Source organism: Artibeus jamaicensis, unplaced genomic scaffold (assembly GCF_021234435.1).
Source record: "Artibeus jamaicensis isolate MK-2021 breed Jamaican fruit bat unplaced genomic scaffold, CSHL_Jam_final contig_391, whole genome shotgun sequence".
NCBI lineage: Eukaryota > Metazoa > Chordata > Mammalia > Chiroptera > Phyllostomidae > Artibeus > Artibeus jamaicensis.
In genome coordinates this window covers 29086909-29096519 of record NW_026521814.1, presented here as the reverse complement: position 1 = coordinate 29096519, position 9611 = coordinate 29086909, and the positions used below count along the sequence as shown (strand labels likewise).

The 9611-nt window shown below is 42.0% G+C and overlaps 2 protein-coding genes across 3 annotated transcripts in view; both read left to right on the top strand.

Annotated features, from left to right (window-relative positions):
* The first annotated feature begins 347 nt into the window (after nucleotides 1-347).
* CUNH2orf66 (chromosome unknown C2orf66 homolog) lies at nucleotides 348-1426 on the top strand. Its single transcript, XM_053665088.1, has 2 exons — nucleotides 348-467; nucleotides 1247-1426. Exons 1-2 carry the CDS (start codon nucleotides 348-350, stop codon nucleotides 1424-1426), a joined length of 300 nt encoding a protein of 99 aa, XP_053521063.1.
* A 6462-nt stretch (nucleotides 1427-7888) lies between these two features.
* GTF3C3 (general transcription factor IIIC subunit 3) overlaps nucleotides 7889-9611 on the top strand; it is a 35806-nt gene continuing 34083 nt past the window's right edge. For both annotated transcript variants that reach the window (XM_037167018.2, XM_037167017.2), the window contains exons 1-2: nucleotides 7889-8123; nucleotides 9068-9179. In XM_037167018.2, coding sequence (XP_037022913.1) covers nucleotides 8022-8123; nucleotides 9068-9179 — 214 coding nt within the window. In that variant the 5' untranslated portion in view covers nucleotides 7889-8021. The remainder of the gene's footprint in view (nucleotides 8124-9067; nucleotides 9180-9611) is intronic.

Genomic DNA, 9611 nt, shown 5'->3' with positions numbered 1-9611 from the left:
CAAGGCTGCAAAATTCAGGTGAACCAAAATACTATTTCTGCTTCCTTGCCTCCCTTTAAGAATGTTCCCTCTTTTCTATTCTATGGTTGCCTCCCCCCTCCCTCCCCTCTCCTCCCCCTCCCTCCCCTCTCCTCCCCCTCCCTCCCCTCTCCTCCCCCTCCCTCCCCTCTCCTCCCCCTCCCTCCTCCCCTCCCCCCTCTCCTCCCCCCTCCCTCCCCTCTCCTCCCCCTCCCTCCCCCTCCCTCCCCTCTCCTCCCCATCCCTCCCCTCTCCTCCCCCTCCCTCCCCTCTCAGCTGTGACTGTTGCCACTGCCCTCATCCTTCCTTTCACTCAGCTTCATTCCACCATGCCCAAAGCATTCCTGCTGCTGTGTGTGGCCCTGGTGCTACTCGGGTCCATCCATGGAGACACATTGAGAAACAAAGAGCAGTGGAAGCCACTCAACAAGCCCAGAAACGGAGATCTGGTGAGACCCTCCACTGGGACACGCTGGGCTGTGGGCGTAATCGATGCCTCGTGGGATCCATGCACAGCGCATCTGCTAGGGCGCCGTGAGGAGATGGCTCCCACGAGCGGAGAGGATGCCCCGCGGGACCAGACGAGTTCTGCTCGCCTAGCAGCTGGCATCCTGTGGTTCCCCTAATCAATTTACATTTGTCGCTGTAAGGAGAAACAAATTTATATTTGGAAATGATCATACACATAGAGCACATTACATTCGTAAGTGATCTTTTATATATGTTGGTGTGAAATACAACAATATAGGATTAAAACAATCCTATAGCCCTTTGCACAGCTGCTATATATTTATTCATTTCCTAAAGGAAAGCTGAAAAGTCCATTCCAAACAAAAACTTAAAGAAGATGGTGACTGGGGTCTTATTTTCAGTCAAAGAGGAGGCACCAAGCTCTGTTCACTGTCGTTCAACTTAATCTCTATCACTGGTGTTCAGAGATGGTTTACAACGAATCTCTGAGTAGTGCTGTGAAATAATCGGTATTCCTCTCTCAATTGCACCGAGAACACTGAATTATACTGTGTGGGGCTGAAATGTCAGAACGAAGGCAGGGTGGAGAGCAGGGGAGGGGAAGGGGGGAAAGTAGCCAAAATTGTATTTCTTTTTCTGAGTTTCCCACTTCCTGTCTGTTAGATAAGCCCTAAATTTAAGGGGAAAATATTCATCTTTGAGTATTTGGGGTATTTAAATTATATATGGCGATTGAACATTTTCTTTCTCTCTTTAGTTTTTCAGAACGCTCCAGGCATATCTTAAGGGAAGAGGCCTTGATCTTGAAAGGTTTCCAAGGACTTTGTCCCTGAACGAAGAAGCCAGGCCTCTCTCTTTGCAACCAGACCTCCTTGCCTCTGCACTTGCCGATTTCGAAGAGCAGAGAAACTCCTTTCCCGATTACCTCGAAGGCTGAATGTGTCTTCTGAGAGCAGGTACAATGTGTCCCTTTACTTTCCTGCATGCAGCTCGGTCATAAAGGGATTTTGAAAGTATTCTTTGGGAAATAATTTTATTTCCTCATAGAAATAAGTGTTTACTTTAGAAGAAACTCATCACTGGTAATATTTGGATTTGGTTCAGGCATTTCCTGTCTGGTTTTTAAAAAGAAATGATAGTTATGCCCTGACCAGTGTGGCTTAGTTGGTTGGGCATCATCCCCCAAAGTGAAAGATTGCCAGTTCAATTCCCGGTCAGGGCACAAGGCTGGGTTGTGGGTTCGGTCCCCCGCTGGGGCCCATATGAGAGGCAACCAATTAACGTTTCTCTCTCACATCAGTGTTTCTCTTCCTCTTTTTTCTCCCTTCCTCCCCCTCTCTCTAAAGATAAATAAAATCTTTTTTAAAAAGAAATGACAGTTATGACTTTCTAAGCATAGTTTTCTGGGAAGAGATCTATTAAAATAAAATTATCATTCTTTTTTTTACAAGATTTTTATTTATTTATTTTTAGAGAGAGGGGAAGAGAAGGAGAAAGAAAGTTAGAGAAACATTAATGTGTGGTCACCTCTCATGTGACCCCCACTGGGGACCTGGCCTGCAATGCAGCCATGTGCCCTGACTGGGAATCGAACTGGTGACCCTTTGGTTCACAGCTCACATTCAATCCACTGAGCTACACCAGCCAGGGCAGAATTATCATTCTTAATAGGATTATTACATTTAATAGAATATCACACTTTTACCTATATCTTTTTTTTCAGACCATGTCATGTAGCTAAGTTGTGTGAAAAATTATATATAAAGAAATATGTCAAATTGTGCACTTGGATTGAATAGAAAGTAAAGTTAAAAGAATAGTAGTTTTTAGAAAAAGTAATAAGTATATATTTGAGCTTGAACTGTCTCACCTAGAGAAAAAAAGGAAAATACTGAAGATGGATTTTTCTCATAGAAAAAAAGCTAGAAATTTATTTAAGATTTGAATTCTATTGTTCGTATTACTTTAGCAATCCTACAAAATAAGTACTTGTCATTTTTAAAAAAATACAGTATGGTGCATTCCAAGAAAATACATTACAATTCTAGTCTATTAGCTTTTTGTTCAGAATAATAAGGGGAACTGAATCATAATTAAAATCCATTCCTATTCTTCCACAAGGGTAGGAATATTATTGTGAGGAGGACACCATTATTGCACTATACTGTACATGTGGAAGGATTTTGATGAGCAGTTCTTTTAAATGAAGTAATTACAAACAGTGATGGGGGTTAGGAGGTGGAGCAATAGAGCAAAAAGGGAAAAGGACTCACAGACGTGGACAATAGCGTGGTGAGTACAGGGGGAAGGTGGGTATAAGGGGGATAAATAGTAACGGGAAAAATATAATTTAAGAAGTGAAAAAAATAATGTTATTCTAAAGAGAAGATGCAACCGACCATGTGGCATATGCACTTGAAAACTCTATGTGAGAACATAGAATAAAATGAACAGATGTTAATGAAGCCTTAACTATTTTCCATGCTTAGGCCCCAGGCCTAAGGACCATGGCACTTACGTGAGTGCAAGACAGTATTGCATGCACTCAAGTTGCTGCTGAGCCTGAGTTTTTCCACCTGTAAGTCGCAGATACGGGTCTCACAGAAAGTGTCAGAGAATATACTGAATACATACTTTCAGGGGAGTGTGGGATGAGGTAATAATTAAATATTTACAAATGCTTTCTCTACAATTGTATAAAGATAAGCTCTCCTTTCCTAAGATCTCTATTAGGAAATGAAAACAAAGAGCGTTTTCACTGAAACGTGTTGGTCTTCGAGTCTTTCTGTTAATTGTATATAATCTTCCGTTATATCCAGTTTCCGTTTCACTGGAGCGTCTCTTTGTCCCTTCAGGTGTCTGGCTGTTGTTGAACCACAGATGCGGCCTCTCATGAAATTCAATCATGGTCACCGCTAAACCCCTCCCCCCCACCCTTTTGTCAACTTGTAATGGTTTTATTCCACATTGACATATAACCAGCTTGACTTGGGGACATAGGCAACTTATGTGCATTTTTGGTGTTTTTTTTCCACTCCATAACTGTAAGTATCAATTTAGAGCACTGCATGTGTTTGCAAGAGTTACAAAAACATCATAAAGTCGAGAGAAACTACATTTCCTTTACATGTATATGTTACTTTTTATCAATCAATACTTCCATTTGAAGGGGATATTGCTCATTTTTACTTTAGTTTACTATATGCACTAGGGATTTGAGTTTAAATTTTGTCTTTTTCCCAGAAAGAAGACGCACTCACACTTTCAGCAGATGCTGTTGAAAGACCTCCCAGTCTTAGTTTCATACCTAAGAAGATATGTGATAACTACCCACAATTATGTTGAAATAGAAAGTAAAGAAACTTGGAATTTGCAAAGTTGTGAGGGTCCTGGGAGATGTCCTCTGTCACTGTGTTCAGAGGCGGACATTGTGCCACACTGCACATCCCAGCCGCTCCTGGGCTCTGGCTCTCCCACAGATGACTCTTCAGGAAGGGAGGGTGGGAACTGGTGCCGGTGACGACCAGCCCTCCTCCGTCCTGCCTGCTTGGGCCGAACTGTCCTGTTTCTCATATTCTCATTTGGAATAACGACTTTTCTTGTATCGTTAATGGAGAACTGCATCCTTTCCCCTGTGGTTCCTGCAAAAGGAACATGGTACTAGTAGCAAACATTGGTGTCCTGATAACATTAGTCTGTACATTCCAGGTTTGGTTTTTGCAGCTTGTTTTGGTGTGTGTGTGGATGATTGACACTGAAGATCATGAGTAACATATTTATGCAGGAACAGATTCTGTGTCTGGTTTAATATGTTCTGCTGGAATTAGTTGCATATGAGTCTGTTTTTCATGGAGGGTTGTGAGGTCTTTGTAAGCCATTTTTATTTCTCAAGCACCTAGCACAATGCCTGTCATGTACCAAGTGTTCAGTAAATACTTGTTGAATTGAAATAAATGTGTGCTGTTCTGCTATTATTCACACAGTAATAAAGGCTGATTCTAGTTAGTCAATAATATTTTCTTACACTTTAAATGCATACTTAATTATTGATGAGCTATTCCTGATAAAAATATAGTCTATTCAGATAAGTGGGGGCGTGGTAGGGAGTTTCACCTTTTCCAGTTCCACTCAAGTACCAGTGACCAGTTTTCTCTTTGCTCTCACCACCCCCGCTCTGGGTGCCAAGACCTCCACAAAGGGAACGCTTACCAGTTCAGGGCCTTTGAAAAAAAAAGGGGCATCCACATGGAATTTTTAGCTATGTGCTTGCAAAGTCTTAGAGCAGGAGCATGCATCCTTCTGGAAAATTCCACACAATTGGCAGGTAGCTACTGATGATAGGATAGCTCTCCATGCTGATTAGTTTCTTTCTTTCTTTCTTTTTTTTTTTTTTTAAGATTTTGTTAATTTTTTTAGAGAGAGGGGAAGGGAAGGAGAAAAAGGATGAGAAATATTAATGTGTAGTTGCCTCTTGTGCACCCCTTACTGGGGACCTGGCCTGCAACCCAGACATGTGCCCTGACTGGGAATTGAACCTGCAACCCTTTGGTTCCAAGGCCTGTGTTCAGTCCACTGAGCTATATCAGCCAGGTCACACTGACTAGTTTCTTAAAGGTGATTCTGCTTGGCATTCAGGGAAGGTTGAGTCATCACTGTGTGTGACCATTTAGCACACTCAGTCCCCAGACACTCTGTTAGTAGTTTCCCCACCACTGCCCTATTATTTTGACAACCCAGACCTCTCTATGCATATTTCTAAAAGCCCACTGGGGAAGTGATTTTGTTCTTGGATGAGAACCATTGCTAGGAAAACAGCAGACATGTAGTGTTTCCTCCAGTGGAAATAAATGTTTTGCAGATGATCTAGGCTGTCCAGGTGTCCATGGGTTCTTCCCTACACAGGCCATTGACAGTCTCTCAACACTGACTCTGTTCCTCTTTGATGAGCACCCTACTCTGGTCCCCAGGACATGGCCTATTGTCCCCTGTCCCAGATTAGGGAGAGAAAGACCACTAAGAGTGGGAGGTTTTGCCTTATTTGGAATCTACATACAACCCTTCTACAGTTGCACTGATCTTGGCAGACACCCGAAACTCCCGGATCTGAAGCAGCGGATGTGATTACCCAGGTGCGGCAGGCAGCATGAGTTTTATATTCACCTTGCTTCTGCTCATCACCACGTATCATGGGGCCATGGACGTGGGTCCAGGTGTGTGCTCTGCACAAGTGCTTGTGCCACATCTGAGAAACCCTAAATTAGGAAACCCCCACTCTTATAAGAGGGCTACTAGCAAATAAGCTCAACCTTTGCCCCAGAGAGAAACATTATCTTTATTATACTGGAGGGAAAACAAATTTGCCCTTTGTCCCAAAGGGAGTCAATATCTTTATCTTTTGAGAATGTTTGGTTAAAAAAAATAGCCCAGAATGAAAACTTTTACAAGCTTTTACAGAAAAGTGAAAGAACCATGGAAATATCATCTCCCCAAGAAAGGCCAAACCCCATTCTGACAAGTAGAAAGAATGGAGACATTTCCTTCTTTGTACACTTAATTCTATTGTCATGTCACAAATTCCACAGTTTGCTTTCTTCAGGCATCCCATTTGATTCTAAAGAATGAGTCTGAAAGTCTAAAAAGTTTCTTCTTGCTCTTTTCATTACTGCCATAACAATCCCACTTCATCTCAAGGTAATGCAGGTGCCCTCTGACTCTCCAGCGGACAAATCACTCACAGGGAAGTGCAGAACAGGAAAATGGAAAGATTTCAATTTCAAGTTATATTGCCACATTCTGACCTGCAAAAGAACTCTCAAGTCACAAAGGTGTTTTATTGAAGGAAAGTTATCTGTGTACCTCTTGCTCCCTACTCTCTACAACATGAATATACCTTCACGATTGTTATTCCCATATTCCAGGCAGCCAACAATAAACAAGCTAGTCTAAACCAGCTTGGTTTTAGAAGAGCATTCTCCTTATCAGTTGATCACCTTTCCTCCTTTGATTCCCTTGTTTTCTTCTAGGACACTTAGTACGAGAGACTTTTGATCTTCCCTTGGGTACAGTTTCCCAACTGCCTGGAGAAATACAGGAGAAAACTCCCAATAAGTGACTTTTGTGCACTACCTTACTCCAACCTACCCTCCTAGCCCCCCATAGTCTATACCCTGCTAGAGCCCCAAGGATTTTTCATCATGAGAAAGGGGACAAGTTTTAGCTGTGAGATATTTTTTCTCACCTGGCAGTCCCCCTCTTGCAGGTCCTGGCCGCTTCTTTGCCATCTTCTTGTTTATCCTCATCTGGATTATCACGAAGAAGCACCAGTGGGCAAGTGGTAGGCGCCCTGTAACTTGTCTAGAACCTTAGTTGCACATTGAATTGTTTTCCATACCTCAGTTCCCTTGCCCACTCCTAAGGCAAACTTTCAACTCTGTCCAATTTAATCCATAAACTGTTTAATCCTTAAACTTTGTTTTAAACACAGATTACTAAACTATAAAGGAGAGTTCATAAAGATGCATCAGGTAGTGCTGTTCTCAGTATGTTCACAGCTAGTGGTGTCTCTAGAGTAAGAGAGAAAATTTATAATACAAGGTAAAAATATAAATCAAAAGAGTGTGTAGGAGGTGAAGAATAGTTTCATGGAGTGGGGCAGCAGTTAATCATATTAATTCCAAGCCCGGGATTTGGAGTCAGATAGACCAGGCTTCAAATCCTGGCTCCACTACCAATTAGATATGGGACTTCTGACACTAGGAATAACAGCAACCAATTTTAAGAGTTATTTTGAGATATGTGTGAAGGTGCATAGGACAGTAAGTGGACTATAGAAAGCGGGCAACAGTGTACACTAATCATATCAAGCATTTGACTGTTAAGAAAAGAAGAAAACGTGCTGAAGTCCAGATAAACTAGTTTACAGACTGAAAAGGAGCCCGAAGAAAGGGTATGTTTGGGGATTTGTGGAGAATGAAAAAGTGCCAATGAATGGAGGAGACGAGACTTAGATCTTAAAAAAAAAAAAATGGAGGAGGATTTTAGCTTAAGTGTCAGGAGAAAACTGGAAAGTGGAACACGCTTGTGGCAGAGCAAATGTTCAATTAAAAAAAATCACTACAGCAAATATCGAATTAACTAAACAAACACTCGGAAAAGGAAATAAATTGGGAGCGAAAATCTTAATGAAGGACTGAGGGAAACAATCTAGACTAAGATAAATCTCCTTAAAGCGCTTTTCTCCCCCCCAAACCCTAATAGTAAGTAGGAGTCCGGAGCCAGGAAGCAGGCAAGGGCGGGGCGCAGGAAGGCTCCGCCGGAAAAGTCCGTCGGCACCTTCCGGAAAAAGGTCCGGGCTACTGTTGCCGCGGAACCCGAGCGAGGCGGCTGCAGCAGAGGTCGGGCTCGTTTCCCGGTTGAACGTCGGGTCTTTGCTGCCGGCGCTCCGCCCCCAGGTTGAGTCTTCGAGGAGTTGTTTTTTTTATTGTTGTTGTTTTCTCTCTGGGTTCGTGGGGCTGAATATCAACCCCACAGACATGTCGGGCTTTAGCCCGGAGCTCATCGACTACCTGGAAGGGAAGATCTCGTTTGAGGAGTTCGAAAGGCGGAGAGAGGAGAGAAAAACCCGCGAGAAGAAAGTGAGGAGATGCTGGGCTAGAATGCTTCTCGCTGTCTTGTAGCCTGATAACGCTTAGAGCAACGTGGGAACCCAGATGACCCCGATTGCTTCGGTGGGGCGGGCCTTTAACACCCAGGAGCTTCTCTCTCTTCTTACCGGAACTCGGGTTTCCAAGTCGCATATCTGTGCCACGCTCTTAAAAACATTTCAAAAAGCTTTTGTCTTGGTAGTAGCCTCTTCTCTTTTGTCTCTTGCCAAATTTACTAATTCTTAAATGTGGATAGCCTAACACTGGTAGGTTAAATAAGCAAGTGGGGGGTAGAGTTTGGAGTCAGAATATCTGGTTCTAGCCCTAGCTTTGCCCGTAAGTCTTTTTGTGACATTGATTGGTCAGCTCACCTGTTCTTTACGCCTCAGTTTCTTTATTTAAACTGACGCATTTGAGCTCCCTCAGTTTTTGAGGAGCCTCCCAATGGTGTGATATAACTTTTTTTTATTTCCCCCATCTTCTGGTGTGATACAGTCTTAAACAAGCAAACAAACAAAGTCTGAACTCATATATATTTTTCATGCTTACGAAGAAATAACTGAATTTTCCAAATGTTCTCACTTGAAGTCCGAGGGAAAATAAAATTGCACCCTCTGAAATTAGTTGGTAGATTCTTTCCTAATTCATTCAACTAATAGTGCGCTATTTTCATTTAAGATGTTAGGACGCAATGTATGGATTGATTAAATCCTCAAGCTATATTTTTATTATTTTTTATAAATAATTCAGACTGAAGAATGAGACCTAAGTACTGTGTAATACTTTGATAATACTCAAATTTAGGTTCTACATAATATATGTGTGGGGCGTTCAAGTTTTATATAAAGAGAAAGTGAGGCCAGTGCTCTATTTTCTGCTGGAGAGAGCTAAATCCGCATTAGTTTTTGGAATCATTCATTAATTTCCGATCACAGAGTCTTCAGGAAAAAGGAAAGCTATCAGCTGAAGAAAATCCAAGTGACTCTGAAGTTCCATCATCATCAGGAATTGACTCCACCAAATCCCAGGACAAAGATGCCAATGAAGGTATGTTAAGATCACTTGCTACCTGAATTAAATGTTAAAAGTACCTGATAATTTAGTGGAAACATTTTTTCATTGCAGCGGCATTTTGTTGTGGATTTCCTGGTATATTAAGAGCAGCGTGCACAGTATATAATTGAGTTAATTGCATATGGCAAAGGTTAGTTTTATGGGTTATTTTTGTGAAAAGTGTTTCAGATTGGCATCAGTATTTGTGTGGGAGCCTTTTCAGAATTATTTTTTAAATTGGTTCTCTCAGTGGGTTACTAATTACTTCCAGACTATACTCCCTAAAATTGTAATGAGTTACACTTCTATACAGAGTGGCTTCCAAAACACTGCTTTAGCTGTAGGAGATAAGATAGGAATGTCAGAGTAGAAGCCCTGTTGGCTGCCAAGATAGGACCTCACACACACCATAGGTATCTTGGTATG

Coding starts and splice junctions, on each gene's coding strand:
- CUNH2orf66 (XM_053665088.1), top strand. CDS start 348: ATGCCCAAAGCATTCCTGCTGCTGTGTGTGGCCCTGGTGCTACTCGGG. Junction 468..1,246: donor AGCCCAGAAACGGAGATCTG/GTGAGACCCTCC, acceptor TTCTCTCTTTAG/TTTTTCAGAACGCTCCAGGC.